The sequence below is a fragment of the Scomber japonicus genome, chromosome 13 (assembly GCF_027409825.1).
Source record: "Scomber japonicus isolate fScoJap1 chromosome 13, fScoJap1.pri, whole genome shotgun sequence".
NCBI lineage: Eukaryota > Metazoa > Chordata > Actinopteri > Scombriformes > Scombridae > Scomber > Scomber japonicus.
In genome coordinates, this window is record NC_070590.1 from 25,956,712 (window position 1) to 25,981,320 (window position 24,609).

At 41.2% G+C, this 24,609-nt stretch overlaps 1 protein-coding gene across 2 annotated transcripts in view; it reads left to right on the forward strand.

The window, feature by feature from the left end:
• Positions 1-24,609, forward strand: part of uvrag (UV radiation resistance associated gene) — an 86,987-nt gene that overhangs the window by 33,705 nt on the left and 28,673 nt on the right. For both annotated transcript variants that reach the window (XR_008322799.1, XM_053331422.1), the window contains exon 13: positions 12,604-12,679. Coding sequence is in view for 1 of the 2 variants with exons in the window: in XM_053331422.1 (XP_053187397.1) it covers positions 12,604-12,679 (76 nt within the window). In the remaining variant the exon portion in view is untranslated. The remainder of the gene's footprint in view (positions 1-12,603; positions 12,680-24,609) is intronic.

Genomic DNA, 24,609 nt, shown 5'->3' on the forward strand with positions numbered 1-24,609 from the left:
GAAGTGTAATGGGCGTAAAGCAAGCCCTCCACAGCATGTGTGTTCCCAACACACCACCAGTTATTTGATCATGCAGCGATTGCACAAGCGAGAATAAACTCGGCGCGTACAGAACAATACCGAACAATGTGAATAAGCACTCATAATCAATCGTGAAATTCATTTTGGATAGCTACGAGGACAGAGCGTTATTGATCGAGCATAATCATGACTGTTGCTATTTTGTTAAGATTTGATGGCGGTGAGTCAGGAAAAAAATCCTCTCCACAATGCAATCGTGTAAACGAGACTATTATGGATAAATGTCAGTTTACACAAAGATGTGAAGTGTTGAAACAGACTTTTGCTGCGCTCAACACATTTGACAGCTTTACTGACTTTGTACATAGAGGTCACCATCTCTAACTGAATGTGGCTTAGGGTTAGTAGTCAAAATAATGCATCATTTTTTTAAAGCTTTTATTCTAACTGTTTTATACTACACAGTTTGTTCATATACAGTTTGGCTGGTTATATTTTAAAATCAATTCACCATCAGTATGTATGAGACATGGTAACTGATTTAACATATAAAATAAAATAAAAAATATAAAATAAAATAACAATAAAACAAATAAGTTGAAATGTTGGACATATAAAGATTAATTTGCTTACAGTTTTTTTTCTTTTTTGTATATCACTGTTAGTGCCATCCCTTCTCAAGTGCTCTGTCTCTTTCCATTGTTTAATCTGTAGTTTTAAATTGGTAAAAAAATAGAATTCCACATCAACTTAAGCTCTTGTCTGTTGTGTAACAGAACAAGTCCAGTCACCATTCTGTTCTCCATCACTCATGAAGCATTTTCTGCAAAACTGTTCCTGCATACTTTCAATTTCTTATTTTCAGTTTGAGGAGAACTAAAATGTGCTCAGCTAAATTTCTATAATTAAATACTTATTGATTTAGTAGCTGATGCCTCTGAATCTCTGCTTTCTTGGTTGTTTTGTGTGTATGTGCAATTCAATTTTACAAACCTCTACCTTTTTACCTGGAAAATTAGCATAATTGTATCTATTAAAAATACCTCACTGAACAGGCAGAACATTATATTAAGAATCACGCAGCGTAGCTACTGTGTGTTAAATATTGGACTGAAATGAAATACAAAGTGGTAAAATGAAAAATGAGAGTGGGTATTAATTTCACTCCAAGCTCCAGACGCCCTTTTAACATTTGTAACAGTTTAACATAGTTAAGGAAGTACATATGGAGAAAGTTAGAATACACGCTGAAGTTTATTACACGTTTAGTAATCCATCAAACCATAGGAGCCACATCAAATAACTCACTGCCGCCGGATTTCAAAGACCTGGAATATTCTAGTCAATAAATTGTCGGCCTTGTTATACTTTTATTCCATTTTCCATACCATAAATTCAGATATTCAATACTGAGAGGAACAATGTGCAGTATGTATGGAACTGTAACTGTTAAAGTTCATACTGCTTAACTTATCTAAGCATTTTAAGTCAAATCATCTGTAGTTAAATCCTCTTTTTGGCAGGGTGTAGATTGTCTCATGTAATCCAAAGCACACCCCTGGCATAAGTCTCTTTCATTTCTGGAAGGTTTATAAATGACACGCAGTAGTTGAGTTGGAATAAATGGGTGAGTTGCTCTCTGTGACAGAAAAGACAGGAAATCTAGTGACTGCAGCAGCTATTGTTTGCTTTCTTCACGTCAGGAGAATACGAGAGGGATTATATATTTGTTTTCATCACACGTCTCAGCTGCAGTTTACGACAGTAACGTGTCTTCTATTAGCTGATGATAGCTGCTGTTTTGTTTGTATAAGCAAAAACTGATAAATAACAAGAGGGATTGGATGGTTAAAAACATTGGATTAAAGTATTCTCTCTGGATATAACTACAGTCTAAATATGACAAATATACAGCCATAATTACACAAATGCAGAAATGAAGTTTTCTAGTACATAACTGAAAGCAACCAAGCAAATAGTTTGGTTGTTTGTGCTGATTTGAAACTTCCTCTGACAAACATAAGAAGGGTAAATTATTATTTTGTTGTAATCTGTTCAGTAATACATCTCTGAAAAGCGATTATTTCCCTTTTGGAAATAATTCAGATTGCCTTCATGATTTCATTTTCTTTCAATGCAAGGCTGTCCATTGGTGAAATGCTCAGTTTTGGGTCTGCTGACCATATTGCAGCCAGTGTAGACGCTTCATTTCACAGATAAGCACATCTCTCCTCTTTTTTTCACTGCAGACCTGCAGACTGTAGTTTGGGACTGTAGCTTGTTTTGTTATGTCCATGGTAACCGTCTAAATTCCCCTTTTTTAAATCAGGTGTCTCTCTATCATAAAGAAGCTCTGCTCAGACTGTAAATCACAGTGCCCATTTTATGCCAGTGTCTCCATCACACCTCGGGGCTGTGACCACTTTGCTTCCCGTATTCACATCATTATATTATTTTCGTTGAACTATTCATGATTTAAGAACACCATATTAACATAGAGAACAGCTAATGATAAACTGAGAATCTAACCTGACCTGAGGCTTAGTCAGGGACATTTGTGTAAGTCATGACTAGCTCAGGCACTGTAATTACTGCACATGCCAAGGTAATGAAGTTATTATTTGTATGTGTTTACGGTCCTGTAACTATGCATCAAGCCAGGATTTTTTAGAAAAAAAGACCCTCTACGTTATGATAATTGCACGTTTGGGAGACACATGTTATGCACTTTACACGCATATTGACATTGTGCATGTGCAGGACCCCTTTCAATAAGTGAAAGAGATGATTGTGCTATAATCAGCAGTGTTACTAATAGCCATGGATGTGGATGAATATCCCCCTTTTGAGTGAATAGTCCGTGCTAGTTCAGAGCCATTAAAAGAGGAGAATAAAGATCAAAGTGCTGAGTCATGCTTGCACTCGTCAGCTCTTTACATCGAGATGATCATCAGTGCTGCTGTTGCCATGCACAAGCCTGTTGATTATCAGCAGGATATTTGAATGCTTTTTTGATGTTGTTAGAGTTTATTGTTGGAATGTTTTTGCTTATTTTTGACTTTTTTTCATTGTCATTGTATGTGCCAGCCAGGCATGCCATATATATAGTTTTTATCCACAAAGTTAAGGAACTCAGAATTTTTGCATGTAATGACTACTATACATGCTCCAGGAGACTCTGTACTTTATTAGCATCAGCTACTCTTCTTGGGGTCTGCACTAAACATAAAAAGAAAAGAAAATAAAATGGAACAGAAAACATGCCATTAAAATGGACAAAAACAAGCAGAAACAATCACATGAAATTAAAAAAAATGTTAAAAACCCAGGCCATTGTAACATCAGTATTCTGTATCCCAACATGTTACTCTACATGTTCTTATTCATTTATAGACTTTTTATTGAAAGTAAAAATGTGATTGTAAATGTATTTTTTTGTCTTTATGTCCAGAGATTTGAGTGCAGTACAAATATCCACTCACACATGTATAGAGGAGATTTTCAGGGTTGCAGGGAGAAGATTTAGGCCACATGGCAACATTAGATCAGGTCATTTAAAGCCTCATCCTCCCTTTGCTTCCACTCCCACCTGTTTCATTGTCTATAGTCAACTGCACCAGCATTTTCTGAACCTGTGTGTAACCATATGACAGCGTTTACCAGTATCTCTTTTCACTGCCTCCTCACTCACAGACAAGCGACTGCTTATTCTCATCCGAGGCACTTCAGAATGACGTGTAAATAAGCCGTGACACTTTCACATCCACATGTGTCACACATAAGAAGACAAACAGCTGGGGGGAGAGAGAGAGACAGAGAGAGTGAGAGAGAGTGGCTGTGTGAGAAAATGCGAGACATTATCAGAACAACGGCGTGACTGAGCGACCATCTCTCTGTGTGGGTGATTATATCATGACAACAGCTGGAGAGGCTCACTCTGAGTTGCTTCACATTCCCGCGAGGCTGGAGGGCCTGACTGCACCGAAACGCTTTAACAGTCCCACCGTGGAGGATATTTACACCAGCGTCCGGCGATAGAAAATAAACTGTATGGCTGAGGAAACAGACACAACAATCCAGCGTCAACCTTAGGTGTCCCTGAGCGGGGCCAAACGCTCCAGCACACTTTCACCCTGCACCCCCCCACCCCCACCCCCACCCCCCTCCCTTCGCTTATGTTTATGACCTTTGAGGCCCCCGTCGGGCTGCAGACACAACGCAAAATGATGTGTGAGAAGACGGAAAGCAACTAGCCAGACTCTAAAAACGTACAAAAAAGGGGTGATTAAAGTGTCGGAAAGAGGCAGCCGGTGGTGATAAGTGAGGTGGCATGAGATCAGTTTCTCAAAGCGTGGTGGTATTAGCGAGCAGTCAGTCAATTATAATGGCGTGCACATAGAAACCTGATGTTTTACTTGCGTGTTGCACCCTAGGCCTCTTTTTTTTTTTTTTATGGTAATTGTCCTAACCTGGATTCTCTCTTGTAAACACTTCTTACGATGTGATGAATCTTTGTGCTATTTCTTTTTTAGATGACCGCCACAGACCACAGATGCATCTTTTTAGGTCAGGCTCAGCATCCCCAGTCTGTGTAGTTGAAGCACTCGTTCTCGTTAAGACCCAACACAAAATCCCTCGTGTATTTCTAATAAGAGCACTGGTGTTGTAGCTAAGCAAGAAGAAAATCCTTAACGCTCGGCCTGTTAATTGGTATGTTACAAATATTTGGCCTTCAAGTGTGGCGTAAATATGAATATACAGTATTTCACATTTTGAGTTTGGCTAATGTAATTTTATTCCTTCCGACCTGCCTTGTGGAATAATGGCTGCCTTATTTCATTTAGTCTGATATTTTGGCCACAGTGAAACCAGTCAAAGGCATGTGTTGATCTGAACTGTGTTACCCTGCAGCATTTGGGCACAGGCCAGAGTTTGAATTTTGGCCCTGTGAGAATGTTTGAAAATGAGGTGTGGAAGATGACTGGTCTGTTTGGCGCTCTACGTTTTTTTTTTTTTTTTTTTTTTTTTGGTTAAAGATCCTCCTTCCTTATATCGGAAGACGTCCTCCGCAATCAGCGGACGACGACGACATGTTGCGCCCACATTTTGTCCTGTGCAGTCCCTCAGTTCCAGTACGTCTGATTGCATGGTGGGAGAAGCGGGGAGATGCGATCCAGATGTCCAGCGTGTGATTGAGACCAGAACCCAGCCATTAAATAGCAAGCACTGCCTCATATAGTCTTTCACCTAAAGGATTGAGGTAAATCAGTTTTGTTAAAAAAAAGAAAAGAATTATCACAGGCTAAAGGAAAAATGGATGTAAGTGGGAATTTACACATCACTGCTGGGATCAAACAAAACATGAAACTGTCGCGAACGTGAGGGGGGAAGGAGGCCTGCTTAAGACGAGAGGAACCTGCGAGCTCCAAGAAAAGAGGTTATTGTTCCGGGGCTTCAGCAGTTTCATGTCTCTTAACATGGACCATATGCACGGGAGGAGAATGGGGGGGGGGTATGCATCCAAACTACCCTGTCCTGCCTAAAGTTGCACAGCAATGACAGGGAAAAGCACAGTGATAGCGAAGGGGGAAGGGGGGGCGGGGGGGGTTAAATATCCTGCATGAAGACCCACTTTAGAAGAAATGACACACACGAAAAGGTAGAGTCTGTTTTTTTTATTGTTCTGCTTAGTTGATTTAGTATGAGAGGTTTGGGCTAATTTCACATAAATTAGAAATAAAAACCAAAAATGTGAGATTAGCATGTATCTGACCTGAGATTTCTGATATCAAGCCAATACAGTGTTCATCTGTTGAATTTCATTTGTAGTAGCTGATAAACATCTGCTCTCAAGTCTTGATTAGGGCTCCCATGGGCCCCCTGGGTGCTGAAACTCAGACTCATTCCGCCAGTTGATCATTTTAGCCCAAACACTCATCAATACAAACTAACCACAGTGCATTGTGGACCGCTAACCAATCATTACCCGCCCAACCGTCAAATTGACAAATAAAACAGTCCATTACTTTTCTTGGAAACAACGTTTTATTTTGTTGTGATTGGATAACGCTGCTGTTGGAGGGGAAAACCTTGTAAGTCCGTATTTCGTTTTGGACATAATACTAGGTCTCCGAAATAGAGTAGAACTATCAACATCAAGAGAACGGGTCAAACTTGTGTCGTACTTCTGTGGCGCCTGACAAAAAAAAAGTGCACCCCCCCATCATTTAGGGCCCATGGGCACTTGCCCAAATTAGGTAAGTTTGTCCTTCTCCTTCTTTGAAATGATGTTTTGCTGCTTCAGCACACTCTGACCTACAGTACAAATAAACATAATAACAGTGTTCACATTTTAAAAAGTTACAAATATCAACTTCAAGATCTTTGTACTTTTTCTGCAATCTCCCTGTTACTAGCGTGATTAAAACCAGTATTAAGTATAGAATGAAATGAGAACTTTATGATGTTGTACTGGGTTTTATATGAGACAGTGTTATTAAAGAATAAATCTTGTTATTTAAGCAGTGTGACGTGCACATGTTTGGTAGCAGTTCAGCTGCATAGTTGCTGTATTCTTCACGGAAGAGATGAAGGAGCAGCGTTTAATTTGGGAGCTAGCGGGCTTAAATCAAAATCGAACAAATCTCTCATTATTTAGGCCTGTATGTCAACTACAAAGGCACCATGAGACCGGACAGAATGTTTGCTTGTCTTTTGAGGTTTTCTGCCGAATCACTCAAGGACAATGGCAAGAATGCTGTGTTTATAATAGTTCTGAAGAAGTCAAGGAGCCTCTTCTCGGGTGACAGGTTAGTTGCATAAGCGGCCCTTCATCTTGGAGTCCTGCTGGTGCGCAGCCTATTTGAGCAGCCTTTTTGTCCATACTTCATTAAAAAGATAACAAGAAGCATCTGTGCTGAATGACTTTCTGAAGGATGCTGTAGGTTGAAAGGAATGACCCCTAGCAGTATTAAATAGTTTTTCATAGATCAAGAAGGAATTGGACTATCAGATTTTTGCTCCGTCAGTGCTGCCATGAGGTTGAAATATTCATCTTTAATTGGCGTTATAATCTTTTGATCCAAAGTCAGATATGTCATTTGAGTTTGAAGTGACGGCCTGAGTCGGTTGTTTGGCTTGCGTACAGGACCAGGTCAGATCGAAGCCCCTCTTCTCCATCTCTGCTTGTGATTAAAACAATGGAAGGAAACAAAAGCAAAGGAAAGAGAGGAAAAAAATAGAGCGCCCGGGGTCTTTGGAGCTGGGGGTCAACGGACTCCTGGATATTCTTAAGAGCTGTGATGAAAACCCGGCGTGACAGAGCGAGCAACCGCCACATCACTCTGGAGACGCTTTAACGGCAGAGACCAAGATGGCGAAACAGTTATACTTGGGGGCCTTAAGTGCAGCGGCAGTCATTAAAATAGCATTCACTGACAGATGCTCAGTGTAATCATTTCTCAGATATTGAAAATTACAGCTCGCCGTGATTTATATAGTAACCACTGCCATTAGAGTCCTGACAGTTGCGAGGCAGGTGTTTTTTTAAAAAGTAGGCCGCAGATGATTTATGGTCCCATGCTGTTTGAAATTGCACATTAAAGACATAGTGAAACTCACAAGCAGCCCCCCCTTCATTAAAACAGGAAGGGGGGAGGTGGGTGGGGGAGTGGGGGGTACTGGCCAAAACTTCCATCTCTTAACATCTGAGCCACAGCTATTGTTTTGCACATTTGGAGTATTAATTAGGATGTCTAAACAGGCAAGCTCACACATATGGAGACCTCAGCATGTGTGTACATTAGAGCAGGTCAGCCAGTCACCAGGAGTCTTCCCACCGTATTTTCATGAACTGGAGCGAAGCTGAGCCCGACCACCCACCTGCATTTTAGCCGCGTCCTCCTTTTACAGTACACTCCTCCGTTTAATACAATGGACCCATGAGGGAAGAGGAGAGGAGTCCAATATGCTATAACATGCTTAAATATACATGATCTCTATAGTTTGCACAAGAAGCACCCACTGACCTCGCAGCCTTGTTTTTTCTAATAGTCTCCTTTTTAACAGGGCCGCCTGTAGAGAAAGCGGCCGTTTTAACTCAAAATACAGAGCTGGGATGGACTCGGCGCCCCTCTTTTTTTGGCTCCGTCATTGTTAAACTACAAAAAGCAGTGTCAGTTTTAAACAGACCATATGCACACAGCAAAATGAATACACAAAGTTTTAATTAGAGTCTTTGGACCATTGTAGCTTCACCTCTTTTCTTTTTTTCCCCCCTTCTTTGTACAAACCGCTCACAAATGTGGCCATTTAACCGGAGGCTGTAAAATATACATGTGCTGCTGACACCTGTTAGCAGGCCCCCCGGGGGTGCAGTCCAGAGGAGATAGTGTAGACACTGGTGGTGGATCAGCAGAAGATGAAAGAATTGTAACTCAGCCTGCTATTAAGCAATCCCTCAACAGGAATAAAAGACAGGGCAAGGAATGGACAGGAAGAAATAACGGTGAATTTCCTATTACTTAATCTTGTGGTTTTAGCTGCTTATTTATTGGTTGTTTCCTCTTTTTAACACAAGAGTCCCTCCTTTTATATTCTCAGGTTGTCTATGTGGAGAACGGGTGTCTAGACCCTGCTGTTAAAAAGCCAGGGGCAGCTGGGGGCGTACATATTCTTACCCATAAATACGCGGGACTTTCCTGTGTGGTGCAGCTTTGTCTTTTTTTTTTTTTTTTTTTATGTCATGGCTCCACACTTATTAATTACATATTTTTGTGTCTGCACACAGTGTAAGCATCTGCACGTTAACTATCCTGTGGTGAGATTGCTGAGAAGTGGAGATGAGAAGAAAAGATGATGAAGTGTTTTTATAAGATGGGGGAGAGAGAGAGAGAGAGAGAGAGAAAAAAAGAAAGTGATAGATTTACTTCTGCTCTCAACTCACTGTCATTTCTATTTCATCTTTCTTTTCTTTTTTTTTTCAATCCAGAGCACACAGAGTTGAATATTAGCTAAATGAAAGCAGATTTCATGTTTCGGTAATCAGTCTTTTAAAGTGAGTGGGTGTGTTGATTATGGGGCCTGTCATTTTCGGTTTGCTGTGTTGGTTTGGCGGACATGACCCTTCAGCAGGGCTGCCACTGAGGGGAGCAGGAGAGGGATGTGCTGACGGAAGGAACGGCTTGATTTAGGAAAGTGAAGAAATACGAGGAGGGCTGCTGAGATAGAGATGATTTGATTTGATTTATATGTACAACAAAATTAGACAAAGGAACCAACAGTGCAGCACACACAAAGTGCAAAAGATGAAGTAAGCATGACTTCATTTAAAAAACAACACCAAAACAAATTGTTACGTTCCAGCGGGAAAGCACACAATTAGTGCCACAAACAGTTACTTGTACAGCCTGTGTGAGAATCTCTCTGGTTTGTGTCTGTTTATTCTGGACCCTTCGCCCTGACGGACAGACAGGGTACTGATTTTGGCCTCCGTATTCCTCCAGGACTGTAATTTATTTCATCCTGTTTAGTGTAGAGGTCTGCTTCAGTTTATGCCGCTGGCTGAGTGATTAAAATGCCTTTTGGTCTCCTCTTACTGCTATTCCTTATGTTTCCACCATGAACATACCGCTCACATTTTTACTATTTTTACAAGAAATATAGCGATGCTTTTCTGTCCTCAAGGTTAAACCTGAGTCAGGTGAAAGCTGAAAAAGAAGAAAGCATCTTTTTTGACAGTAAAACGAGGCTTCTGCGAGTGCTTTGCTTTTTTTATTTTATGCAGCATCGTTTTCTTTTTACATGGCTGCCCGTTTGATTGACATCCACTATGCTTATTTTGACTTTTAATCTCAGTGGGACATACTCTGGTCAGATTAGATAATACTACATTTTTAAAATAATAAAAAGTACACGCCAACTGAATCACTCACTCCTCCTCTGGTGCCTCCTCCCTTCCCTCCGTCTTCAGACTTCCTCCCTCGATCCTCCCCACTGGTGTGTAATAATATATTTGACTTTACTGGACGTCCCTGGGAGGAATTCCTGGTGTTTGGTGAACCGGAGTCTCTCCAGTGTGATTTCAGACACAGTGGACAGCGGTCATTAATCACTTGGCTGTGACGGAGCCGGTGTACGTTCATGTGTTTGCGTGTACGTGTGTGTGTGTGAGTGTGTGTGTGTTGGAAGTGGCTCTGTTTTCATTTTCATGCGTGTTCATCAGCAAACAAATCCTATCTGTTCATGGGGAAGCGATATTGGGAATGCCAGCGGTGTGAGGGGGGAATGCCTGTTGTGTTGTTCTTCCTCTCTCTGTTAGTTATTTCCTAGTGCTGAGATATGACCTCTGGCGTGTCGCTTTCTTGCATGGGGGCCCCGGCTGCATGTCGGGGGATATGGACGACCAACAAGTGGCTGGCTGTGTGGCCCTCGGGCTACAGCATCTCCTTTTCTGCTTGCCAGGCTTCGCAGCAACATCCTGTTAGAATTTATTCTAGGGTTACAATGATCTCCATCTGGACAGGATTTACGTCTACAACTTCAAGTGTTGCTCTGCAATGCTAATAGTTTGAGTAATTTCGGAGCGGGGGAGGCGTTTACCGTGAGCACCAGTTCTGAATATTGTCTCCAGACAGGCTCTGAAAATCTGCAAGAAATGGATAAATGCCAAATAAAAGAAATAAAGCCTTCATGTTAAAAAAAAAAATTGGGTGAGGTCATGTTGTCAAGAGCAAACTGACAAATGCTTTTACAGCTGAAATGCTCCAACATGGGTGTCATCAAATATTTGTTCTCTAAGAGCATCGACATCTGAGTAAAACCTAACCTTCAGCGTACCACAAGCACATCTGAATCAATACTCCTGCAGGGGTACGCCGCTGTTAGCATGATCTCTGATGACAGCAGAGTCCAGTGAAGTGCCAGCACTGAGGAAATGTACTTTCTGCTGTATTCTCCCACTGCCTTAGGCACCTATAGGTCATAGTAAGAGAGGGGGTTGAAGAGCCCCTTGTATCTGTGCTCACACAGGATTAACAAAAAAGACCATGACCCGAGTCCCTGGGAGGCACATACACACACAGGAAAGAGGCATGCCGGATGCACACACTCACTAGTACACACTCATTCATGTAGATACACACACGTGCAAAGCATTCAACACATCAAAAAACGCATCTGCTCCTCCTGGCAGAGCTGTCATATAATCACAGAGAGACAAACTCTAGGATTACGCATAGCTTTTTTTCCTCATAGTTTTAGTTGTGTTTGTGTGTTGTTGTTTTTTTTAGAATTAGTTGAAGACCCGTTGCTGCCCTCATATGGCATCAGACAATACCACAACTTATAGAGATCAATACATTTTAGATGAAGAAGTTTTAGTCTTTACCATAACATTTGCTCTGCCTGTTATTTCTGTTTGATGCTGCTTTTGGAAACTTTTTGACGAGCTGAATGGATGCTGCATCTATGTTGTATGTATGTGACAGTGTTTGGCCACTTTAATATGTCATATGTCGTAGGCTTCTTGTTCTCTTACAAAGACCAGATGTCGTTTTCATGTGCAGTAAAAAACACTAAAATGAAGCGTTTTTCCTCCCACCTCTTAAAAAAAACGCCATTTCATTGTTTGGGTGAGAGGTTAAGTGCAAGAGAAGGATTAAGTTTAGGTTTACTCTGAAGGCTAAGGTGAAGCTTTTAGAGATGAGTTTAGACAGGACAAAGATATGAATGTAGATAGCGAAGGTCATTCGAAGTATGTTGACGCAAACAGGTGTGTGTGTGTGCATGTGTGTGTGTTTTGTCAAACTAAAGCCCTGCTCAGTTTGTGGAGCTGGTTTCCCAATATACTGTATCCTCCTCAGTGGGAGATCAGCAGACATAAGCACATAATGACAGGAAGGGATGAGTCCGGCCTTAAGTCACTGGTAGCAAAGAGAATTTTCCCACTCTGGATGTCAGCCTACTCTCTCCTCATCCTTCAGAAGCACTCCTTGTGCAGTCCTAACTGAGACATCTGACCTGCACCCGATGGGACTTTCCCACCGTGCTGAAAGGAAAAGTTCTCTTTGTTCCCTCTCTGAAGTGGATGGACAGGCTGTTTGGACGCCTACCCTCCTGTTTGATATTTCAGTTTAACAAGGTACAGAAGTGGCGTTTGTGGGATGGGATCAGAGACCCGTACCCAGCGTCATCAACCATCTGCAAGTGTTAGCGACTGTAAACGCTGCTGGCTACATGAACGGCCACTTTCAACAAAGGGATGAATTCATTGCTTATTGCACAGCAGAAGACCAACAGTTGTGTGAATCCCTCAAAGTAAAATGAACAAGCAACAACCCCTCCCTTTTTAATCCCTGCCATCCCTTTATTGACATTTTCACATGGGTGGACTTATATTGTGAAATGCAGTATGGGATATAGTGGTGTTAAAAGCTTGATTATGTTAGGTTGGATTGCGTGTGTTTGTTAGGTGGGGTATTAACACCTTTGTTTCCACACTCCGTCAGGAATGGATCAAGTGGGATGAATGGCCTGCTCCTGTTCAACACTAATGTTGTCTTTTTTTCTTCTTGTTTTTCACAGATTCCCTTTGTACCCCAGAGGAGAGCGCTTTCATTTTGAATATGGTGTCTACTTGCTCAACAAGAATATTGCCCAGGTGATACATCAACACACACTCAGTGCACATATGTTTGACTTAAGAATGGAAACTTAATAATTTATTCTCAATTCATTTATTAATTTATCTGTTTAAGTAGTCAAAATAGTTGATGCTTTTTACTTTAAACGATATACAGTGTTCTGGTAAATAAAGATTATATAGGAACTAGCACATTCTCACAGCTAATGGCAGTCTCTGCCTGTGTATGAACCTGTTGTTCACTGATACACACAAAAAAGTGGAGTCACTTTTATTGTTGGTTAAATTCTACGTTTTTGATGATGTCAGCAAGTCGCATGAAAAGACCAAAACCAACAATGTGTGTGTCTGTTTTTCAATACTGCCAAGACTGCCATTTCAGCCCCATGCCTGCTTGTACTTAGTGAAGATAAAAATCTAAAAAAAAAAAAAAAAAAAAAGGGTCATAAAAATTAAGTAATTCCCTGAAACAGCTGGGCACTGTAGTTTTTAAGCAAATAGCTAGTCATACAGGAGTGAACAGTGCATTTGTTGGTGGACCGTTTTCAGATGCAGATTTTGTCCTCTTGTGAGTATTTATGCAGTGGTTAGTGGTTTCTGGACAACAATGGAGGTCTTTGGCACAGAGGAATAAGTTATATCAGCTTTTTACTACACAGACGGACAGTTTGTTGGTTTTGGTCTTTTCAAGGGTTTTGTTGACTATAAAGAAAATACAGAATATCACCAGACTCTTTTTTTTTTAAGGTGTCTTTGAAAGAGCAGAGCAAAGTTGTGTGTGTGTGTGTGTGTGTGTGTGTGAGTGTGAGTGAAACATGTGGCACAAAAGCTGAATTAATGCTCCAAATCAGTGTCTCCCTCTCTTTCTCTCTCCATCTCTCACAAACACAATCACCTCAGGGAGGGAGGGTTGAACTCTCAACCTATGTGCGCTTATTAAAGTACACCTAATGTGATGACCTAGGCGACTCCCTCCGTTCACCCCACAGACATTTAACACTGACTTTTTAACAATTTGCATTCCATTCCCTGTTTTCCTCCTCGTCCAGCCAGGAATGAAGGGCCTCTCCATTGAATAGGAGTAGGCAATTAGCGCTAGCAGGTGGCTGACTTCAAACCACTGCACTTTGGGAGGTTTTAGTTCTAATACCAGACCACAAGCTGCTAGCCAATATCCAAGTCTGCCATCTTCCCACCAGAGTCCAAGAACAAGAAAATAAGCAAGATAAGAAAATACTTGAGACCGCAATGAAAATAAGTGCCGTCTGAAAACCACCGAAGCAAAACGCAGAGTTGTGTGTGTTTTTTTTTTTTTTTAAGTGTCTCTGGATATAGTTTGTCATGTTTCTAAATTATGATATGTGTGTATAAAGAATCCAATATGAAATCCACTGTTCAAGTTTGGTGTGGTAGGTTGTTACTTGGATGTATGTTGTTAGTAATGCTTAACTCTAATCTCACACTTGCTCCATCACCGCTTGTCAGTTCAGGCACTATCAAACCAGAGGTGAAATATTAGCTGGACTGAACTACTGAGGTCGGTATTATTTGATTGATGTTACCGTGCTATAATAACTGTCAAGATTCAACACACAGGCACATGTTTGATTGCCCACATGTGCACACAAGCATGCATTTTTACCACTGTGACTTGTAACAGACACAACCTCGAAGACCTGGCAAAAATTTAGCAAGAAGGCTCAAAGAAATTTTAAAATATATATATATTTTTATACGTCCCAGAAGTTGAACGGAAAATAGCTTGTAGCAATGATGTAATATGTATGTAAAATGTGGGATTATATATTATTAAATGTGCTGTGCTGTATTAATGCACCAGAGAGAGAGAGAGAGATTGAAATGCCTGCGGAACTGTTCAAGCTGTGTCTGTTTTGCGTGAAGTCACCCTCTCGATGCATATTCCTACCTTTCATCTGACATTAGCCCCCACCCATAGCCATTTTTTTTATCAAAGCCACACATCATGATCTAAGCTCTCTGAGATTTGGATTTCATGACTCTTAACCATGTGCGACCATCAGATGTGGCACTGCATGCTCACTCTTGCTGAAAGTTTAATTTGACTACTGATAGAAGGCACATGTCTTGAGAAGAAATAGTCTTTATCTAAATTTACTTTGCAGCAATAGAACTTAAAATAAAAATTGTGTAATTTGTTAGTGCAATGCTGGTGTCACAAGTGTTTGTATAGTGATTTTCTGGTATGCAAGAGCAGAAGTTATTCTTTTAAGAAAAATACATTTTTTCATCATCAAAAAAATGGATGCCTCAATATACCATAGTATATATGCTTCAAAGGAATCTTGTCCTCTTTAGATGAAAAATGAGATCCAGACAATCAGCAGGAGGTTTTCACCTGCAGCGATGAATCCAATGCAGAAAGATTCATATTTAAGCCATCTTAAACCAGATGTAAACCATCAGCTGTAACACAGGTGGGCACACGTGAGGACTGTAACTGCCAGATAACTCTGTAACAGCAATTTGTGGAATGGTGAATTAATAATTCTATATATATATATATATATATATATATATATATAAAACCTGTACTGGGGCTCATTTCTGTGACTCTCAGTGACAGAAAAGTAACTGAATGTGCATAGAAATAAATAAATAGTTGTAGCATAGTTCATATTTTTAATGCAAGGTCACCTACAGGACAACACCTTTTCTTATTTTCACCAAAGCCGCAATAACACGCTCTGCTTTTAACAGCTTGGTATCAGTATTTTAACTGGATGATATTTCAGCTTTCATTCAGAGTGCTGTCTTATACATTCCATGTGTGCCTGACTGCATCCATGTTAGGGATGAGTTATCAGGTTGATCCAAAGCAATCTAACAGTGCCACATGAAGAGTCTGGCTCCATGTGATAGTGATAGATCTTTGTTTCAAAACTGAACAAATGGTAAACGTGTCATAGTCGATAAAATAGAACGCACCAAAAACAGCTCTTCAACATCCTGTGTTTGGTTGATGTCTGCACATTACATTAGACTGTGTTCTACTGTGACTCTTAATTGTTTAGTGTCTTGAATCTCACATCACACATGTACAAGTTTTGTGAGTTAAAGGTAGAGAAATGCATGCAGCAATGGAATTCTATCATGCTACATGTAATTTCTCTTTTTAAATTCAATTCAATTAGGATTTCTTTTACCTGGTCATTCTCAACCACTTTATCATGTTTCACTCCTGCTCTGCTGTATGTTTCTTGTTCATTTATTGGAGGTGTTATTAGGGAAATGGCTGCCTTGCTGACCTCTACACATTTGGCCTTGGATTGATTTACCAACAGTGTTTTAGTCGCAGCAGACAGTTATTATTTTGTGTGTGGTTTTTAGATTTTTCTTCTTTGAGCCAGGCGTGGTATGCAGCCACTGCACAGCTAGTTCAACGTCTGGCTACGTGATACAAAGCAGAGGTCTGGTTTCACAGCAGACCCAGGCTGGCTGGCTGACTGGCTGGCTGGCTAGCTGGTTGGCTTACTGACTGGAGTCTAGGTGGGAGACATTAGTTGTCCATCTTTTATTAGAGTGCTGTGCGTGGCGGCGTTTGAAAGTGATACAGGGAAGTTGGCGAAGGATCAGGGCCGCAGCGGGTCGACCCTGCTTTGATGTGGCAGCGGGAGACGTTTGCTTTTATTAGGCCTCATGTCATGAGGGCATGGGTAAGGATGGGGAGGCTCCTCAGAGCACCCTGGATGTCAGGTGGTAACACACTCCCACGTTGCCACTTTGGGTTAATTTGTTTGATAAAGGGAAGTTAAGAAAGGCTTCAAGGAATGTCTTGGGCTGAAGCCTGGACATTTCTCTCTCTTATTGCTTGTGCAATCAGAAAATGTTGCAAAACCTGCAATGGCTGAGTATGTCACTCATGTTTATATGGAGACATTGCCATTTTTGTTAACAAGCACATTTTCTTCTCTGTCCCAGCTGAATCATTACAAAAGCATAAATGTCGCTTGCAGAGAATGTGATTTCTCTTTCAGCTTAGTTGTTAAATAAATCACAACTGGCTGCTGCTTTTCCTTGAAATTGTGGGCCAAAGGTATATTTCAGGGTGGTGTACATCCACAGGGTGGCACAAATGTTAAACTTGCCATTCCTCCTCTCACAGAAACAAATTAGCCAAGTCAATGAGGCTGACTCCAAAGGAAAACGAGCAGCCTTTTGTCTGGAGGCATGCCATGTGCTGCATTTCCTTATTCCTTGTGTTATCCACTAGGCTACATTATTGTGAAACAGGCATGTGGGGATGATTAGATGACAACTGATGCTACACAAAATCTCCAGGTTTTTAGGCTTTTAGGAGGAGGGGGCGTTCACAACAATTAGTTCGCATTGACCAAGCTCAGTGTATCATATTGTGTAGGCCTCAGGCACAGGAAACCAAGTATCTGGAATTAAAACACAGCTAATCTGTTGCGGCCTAACCAGGTCAGCTCCGGGGTCACCTTTATTTCTGTCTACTGGGTAAAGTCGCCTGCAGTCCCCCACCTTTCAAGTCTCTAGGCAATTTCACACCAGGATCTGCAGGCAGAGTGCCATACTGGTGGTCTGGAGCATACGTCAGCGCGCCTGTTGCCATTAAGAGTGGCAACAGTGGCTCCATAAAACACGGCTATGACTCATGGGGGAGCCTACTGTGTTTAGTGGTTAGTGGAGGTGGCAGCAAGCGGAACAGGAGCTGGTTGGCTTGAGGTATACTTGGAAGCTATTTGGAATGGCTGTAAGTGCTCTAGCAGGAATAACCTTTGCCTAAAAACGACAATAATAATGAACTAACTGTGTCAGATATGGACTCAGAATGTTGTGGTCACATGGTACAATCCACAGGCTTGTGAGCCCCGGCACTAATTATAAAAATGTAGTTTTCGGTGATCTCACACTTACAGCGAGGCCTTGTTGGTTTGGGTACTATAGGACAACAGGAGAATTGTCCTTTTCCTTTCCACCAACACTACTCAAACCACAGTTGACTGTCCTGAGCTGAAAAATGAACCGGCTTGGAGAGCTGTCTCTGTTTGCTGTCATAGAAATGAATATGAAAATAAACAGTACTGGATGTGTCATTAGGTTTGGTGAGATGATTACGAGCAAACCCATTGACCTCATTCCTCTTCTTCTTCTTCACTCTGGCTCCTTTCTAATCCTTTTCATCCTTGTTAATTCCACATCTTCCAAAGCTGAGGCCCTTCTTTCAGCTCTTCACCTCTTGTGACAAAGCTCATGACCCCAGTCAACAGAGATACGACATAGTCTTGGCATAGCCCTTTTGCAGCCATTAGCTCATGTGATTGTGCTTGGATAAAAACCATATGACCCGAGCAAAGACATGCGAGAAAGTTGAACATTACGCAGCTCCCTTACACCCCATAACTCCCCTCCACCTCAGACCGAGTTGTCAAGACTGTTAAAATTCCCCAGAGAAAACTATCTCCAGCTATTACCTTATTTCCTTTCTTCTTTAATGCGGATGTTCGGTCTACACCTGGGCTTCGTGAATACAGTTGACTCCCTATAGTGAAACAATATATGAAACCCTCTTTGCACATGAAGTCTTTCAGTCAGTTTTTCCACAGTTGACATTCCTGTACGCAGTTGTGTGTTTACTGTCTGTTGGTCCACAAGCCTGGGAATCAGAAATGGCTGTGTACAGTGAGTGATTGTATAATAGGCATAGGTAGATTGTCAAAACCTTCTTCTTAGTTTGATATACAGAACCTGGACAGTAAATGAACAGGACTCTTATCTCGATTTCTTTTATCACATTTTGCAAACTTTCCTTGAGGTGTATTAAAGTTTTTATAGTACATGAGTATTGCACCAAAGAAGAGTCAATGAGCTAGCAGTCAGAGCTGTAATGTGTCTGACCCTCTATCCTTAACCCATTTAAGAATCCTTTATGGGAAAAACGATCGTAACTGACAAAGCTCCACCGTTTGATCCTCAAAGCATTGCTCCCAGGAGAACGGTTCTGCTCTATCTGGTCGTATCTGTAATATTTATCACCTTTTTTTCACTCCCACGAATTCCCTTGATTGAGAAGAAAACTGAAGCTTCGGCCTATTTCCCAGCAGGATCTTTCTGAGAATTGGAACACTTTTAGACGGACCTATTCCAGGTTTCCCTCAGAAGCCTGTTGGTCTTTCTCTTCTTGTCCAGCTGAGGCTTGTGGTTCGTGACTCACTTTTCGGTGCGTTCCAGAGAACGGTCAGGAAAAAAAAGAAAGAAAGAAAAACAGGCAATTACATCTCCACTGTCCCCCTTGAACAACAGCAGTCATTCTTCTGTCCAGCCGCCTCTGCAGAAACCTCATCTCAACAAACAGACCCCTCAATGTTCAGATATCATAATGTAGCCCACTGTACGCTGTTTGTTTACCTGAACTCCGGACCACGGCTCCCCAGAGGTTGCCACCATCTCTACTCTAAGACAGACAGGGCCTGGAAGTAATCAGGCCATTTCACCCGCCTGCTGCCACTCATTGTCTTCATCCTTCCATAACAGCCACATCCGTTTTCCATTTTACAGGGATTGATATGATAAAACACATAATGGGCGGGACAGGCACCAAAAAAAGGCAGCGCCAAACCAACGTAATGTACCTCACTTTCACTCTTAACAGGGGAGGAGGAAAGAAGAAATGAGGTACCAAGTGAAATTCTCTTTTAAGCAAAGCCATAAACGTGTCTGCTTTTGCTTTAGCCCAGTTGAAGAATAGCTCGAATCTGTATGTTTTGAGCGTCATTTCCCATATGGCCACGTGCTTTACAAATGTTGGATAATCATCCCCTTACATCTAATAGAGGATAAGTTATGGACTACGCTTTTGACAATATGTTTTGCGTTTGAGTGCCATTAAGGTGCCACTTTTAACAAGATCCCTGTACTCCGCTGACAGTAAAAAGCACTTCATTAGTGTACTTTATTTATCACGTTTCAAGCAAGAAATTATTCATGGCAGGTTGCAAGTGGGTTCAGCTGACAGTGACGTGGGTTGTATAGTAGATTAACAGCCTGACATGACCAGACAGTAGGCCGATGGCTGTCTGCTCTCCCCCTTACATGATTGATGCAAAGAGGGAGAAGAGAAATGGGAAATCCGTGTTCTAAGATACTATAGCTAAGATTAGATCTGTCAAAAGGTTGTAGGTCTGAAGCCTACTGTGCTCTGTTATCTGCCCTGATTGTACATTGTATGTATTGGACAGACACTATCTGAATTATTATGATAGTAGAAGTTTATGTTTCCAAAAAGTGTAAAATAGTGAACTATCTTCAAATGTCATTGTGTGTATGTTTTCATCTCCCCTATATTTGCATTATTTATATATCTTCACATTTTCATTATAAGCATGAAGTAGCAATAACTAGGCCTGCCAACACCAAGTCAACTGATAGATGTTTTGAGACTGAATTGGGAGCATAAGTTGTGATCTATGTATCTTGGCCCAGGCTGAGCTGGAGATGTGTGAGTAGAAACTTGACCAGCGCTCCCAGCACTGCTACAGGAAGAATCGCTACTGAGAAATTACTTGCAGATAAGAACTATACTTCAGCTCCAAAGAAACAGCCTGTAGGAAAAATGCAACCGCGGTTTAGTCGTCCTGCGGTTCTCTGGAACTCCTTGTTCAAGCTTTCTATTAACCAAACCCAGGCTTTAACATACACCTCTCTATGCCCGTGGGTTTTCATAGCCTTACTGTGTGGTCTCTGTTTTCCATCACAAACTTTTGTTGTTAGCTACAGCTTACATCCAGTGCCACTTATTGGCCAGAGTGAGTTTCTAGAGGAACCCCTTTTTATAACCCAAAACAGGAGCACCCTTTTTCCATAATCAGATATTCACCATATACTTTATCAGGGAGATAGTGGGACAGCATTGGAGCATCTGTTGTGCTGTGCTTGTAAAGCCTTATCCAGGTTCTGTTTTTGATAAAGAAGAGTTGATGGATGCTCCAGAGCTGACCGGTACAATGAAGAGAGAGTCTTTGTAATCTGTCAGCTCCCACTTGCCATTGGCCTCTAAGTTGGGATTTATAAGCAGGTCTCAGACCACACTTGTAAGTGTATGTCACAGTTCTGTGGTTTCCAGCTTTGGGTGTGTGTACGTAGTGAGGTCGTCAGTGTGTTGCGATTATGCCTGAGCTGCAGGGTTTTATGGGAATTCCTTTGGACAGCCACCTATGAGTTTATGAAACACTTAAATTCGTCTAATTGAATTTCCACATTTTGTGGTTTGCAACTCCAGGTTTGTCCATCACCACAATGAGGAACCCGAGCTAGTTCCACTAAATATAAGGGTGAAAGTAAATGCTAATCCTGCGTCTGTGTCTGTATGTGACCAAGAGATTGGTGGAGTGATTGGAGAGAATTTCATATGTGCAAAAGTATTCAGTTTTCATTGGTTATTTAAGCTTTGACCAATGTCGGTGACTTTAGGTAGTGAAGTCAAGCCAAAATTTTTATTATTTGCAGAGATTGATGAGGGCAAAGACGTCAGTGGGCAGAGAGGGACCGGTACTGGTCATCAGAATGATGAGTTCAAGAGGTTACGTCAAGTGGCATGTTTCATTTGATTTTATATATCGTTTTCCATAATCAATCAATTTAATCTTGTTCCGATTATCATCTTAGAAAATGTCTTCATCAGTCTTCTTCCCGCAGGTCTGACTGTACATATTTCTGGCAAAGTGTCGAGGCTGTTAGGAAAGTGTTGGCTGCTCTGCTCCATCATTTACTTAATAGTGCGTCTGCAGTTTCCAGCTGGTTGGAATTTGTAGCCGGGGCCTGTTTGTTTGGAGTCTGCTCTCCTGTTGTCTCACTACATGCTACGCCACTCTGCTTTGGCACCAAGATCTCTCTAAAGTCCCTTCACTCATTGCTAACACCTTAAAAAGTTTCTGTGGTCATATCCAAAAATGTTTGCCTGGGTCAGGGGGGTAATGACAGAACACAGGAAAGTAACTGCTCGATAGATAAAAGGAAAGAGAAACCCATCAGACAGTCCATGGCACGCGAACTAAGTTCCTTTTTCCTTCACCGGAGATCATATCTCCTCATTTGATCATAGTTAGTTATGTCATGATACATAAAGATATTTGCAGTAAGGCCCGTTCTGTGTTTCTCTTGGGTTAAAACAGAGTGAAGTTGGACCAAGGCACACAAACAAAAGAATTCTCTCTGCTTGTGGGATTTTTTTTAGGCTGGCCAAGATCAGCTCCTGAGGCCCAACTTGTCATATGAATCCAGAGGGCAGAGACCAAGTATATTTTATGTCAGCAAGTTTAGAAAAACTTGTTTTTCTTGTTAATTCATCAAACCCTGTGTGCTGTCATGTTGGTGTTTGGGAGTAGAGGCATTCAATCATGAGCACAGGCCTTGGTGCAGCTCAACGACATTAAACAGCTCTTAGAATAAAACAATGCTGGCCCCATCTGGTCAGTATTTGAAAAAATATCAGCCATCCTGGCTCTGTGTTAGTCCTCCTATCCAGTGCCGTTCCTGCCTCCATGTGGGATTCATTACAGTCCTATGACTCTGGCCAATCGGCAGCTTTTCATCTGCATTAACACAGCGGCTCTGGACCGCAGAGTTTTTTCAGTGGCACTCATCGTCTTGTGAGACAGTCAGTGTCTCATCTCCTCAATTTGGTTTTGTCAAGTTAATCCAGCATTAGTCTCTTTCGCTGAACGTCAGTCTCCCTAACACTCCCCTCCACAAAGTAAACTCTCACCTCATCAGGATAGAGTCTCCCTATCACCTCTGATGTCAGCCTCCATTACTTTGCCAGGACAACAGGATATGGGTGGGGTGTCTTGGCTGTCATGTCATCATCTCTGCCATCCAGCCACAGCTTTCTCTTTATAAATGAAGCGCCTGTGATGAGCCCAGGCCTGTTGTCCCAGAGGTAGCATAATCGTTTCACAGTTATTGGACAAAAGGGGCTGAGAGGCTCATGAAAGCGGCTGTTAAATAAACACCAGCTCAAGTTCAAAAAAGGAGGCTGCAAGGAGGTACTTTTTATTCTTTTTCGTTAAAAATAATTAGTGTAAGCTGTTTTTCTTAGATATAGAGGGAATACAGAGGATTTCACTTGGTTTATGTGATGTAGAGTTAAGTTACTGATAATAACAATATACATGTAGGCCCATATGATACAACACAAGATGTAATATGAAGTGCAATAACAGATTATAGATTCAACCATAAACTTTCACATACACATTAAATATTGATATTAGTATAGAAAGCTACCTTAAGATTGGACATTTTGGCTACTTAATATGTTTAACTTGAATAGGGTGATTAAGTATAATTTCACATAGAAGTCTGAGAAATGGCTGTCACTATTTAAAGGTTAGTTGTAGTTCTACGTAAGCTTTAGTAATATACTTGGATTCGGTTTGATTGCGCCTCGACTGTTTTGTTTGTTGTCGCACTCCAGGTTATTAGTCGGCCACACTGACGCCAAACAGGCATTTCCAAAGTTTTAGTAGACAAATTATTGCCAATGCTGTTGTTGTCCCCATGGAAACAGACTTTTTTTTTTTTTTTTTTTAAAGTTAAAACATGTCTCGGCCCAGTCTTTGGCTCATGCCTTCCAGAGCAATTAGGATGCTGTCCACAGAAACGGCACCCTGCCGTAGCTAAGTATGCATCCAACTACAAATATAAACACAAATGCACATGTTGTAATTATATTATGTCAGCACATGTGTTTGGCTTTTATGTGTTTGGAGCCTGAACCTCACAGCCGTTACACAGTCAGACACAGTCGGACTGAAGCAGTTTGGAGTGCTTCTTGAGAGAAGGGATAAAGAGGGAGAGTATTAGTTCTTGCTGTGGCTGTGAGAACTGAACAGCCAGAGGAGTTCACCTGTCAGCAGCCCTGTCATAACTCTTCTCCTCCATCTTTGTTGACAAGGAAATCTGCTAAGGTATTCTCCATCTGACAGCCTCAGTCAACCTACACTGACTGGCCACTCTGTAGTCCACAGAGTTACGATCAATAAATTCATCTCATTCAAGGTGCTGTGTCAACAGCTGTTTGGATTCTTTTTGTAGATTGGTTTGATTCTAGATTTAATTTTGTCATGTTTCATTAATGCATCTATTAGATTCTGATAGCCATACTTTTTTTTAGGTTAATAAGAAGACAGATGACAAACTGCACTATGTTAGATTTTGTGACACTTAACATTTATATGAATTGGCTTTAGCAAGAGAGCCGCATTGACCCGTATTTCACTTTAACCCTCAATTCCATTCGGCTGTGGCCTCGTTCCAGCTCATTAGAGAGTTAGAAACCACGTATTCAACCTCACACTCTTTCCCTCACACTGAATTAATGGAATAATCTACATAGTTGGCCACCAGAAGTGTGTGTGTGTGTATGGGGGAAACTTCACCACACAATAGCTATTTGTTTCTTGTTCATCATTCTGTCTCTGCCTCTTTTTGCAAGTCCTAACCGGATTTGATTCCTTGAGAATTAGGTCAGATTTTTTAAAATCCATGTTGCAATTGATGCATTCATTTAGTTATTACAAAAACCTCTGTAGCTACTCTTTTTTTTCTTTTTTTCCGAAAAAGAGCGAGACACATAAAGTGGAGCTTTATGTATGCGTCTGTATAAGGAAAAAGCAACATCATGGGTTGTTTTTATTTCACTGTGTAGGGATTCCATAAACACCATTTATGGTGCAAATTTAAAGAGTATGGGGTTGGTCTGCATTATGTTTATGATATTAAAATATGTAAGAGTAGATTTTTGTGCGCCTCCAGCTCATGGAGTCTGGCAGCAGCTGCAGAGGAAGTGGAGCAAATGAATCTAATCATTGTATCGTAGGCAAACAAATTAAGAGCTGTGAGCTGTTGTTATTAAGCACAGAGTTGAGCGGGCTGAACTCTAAACA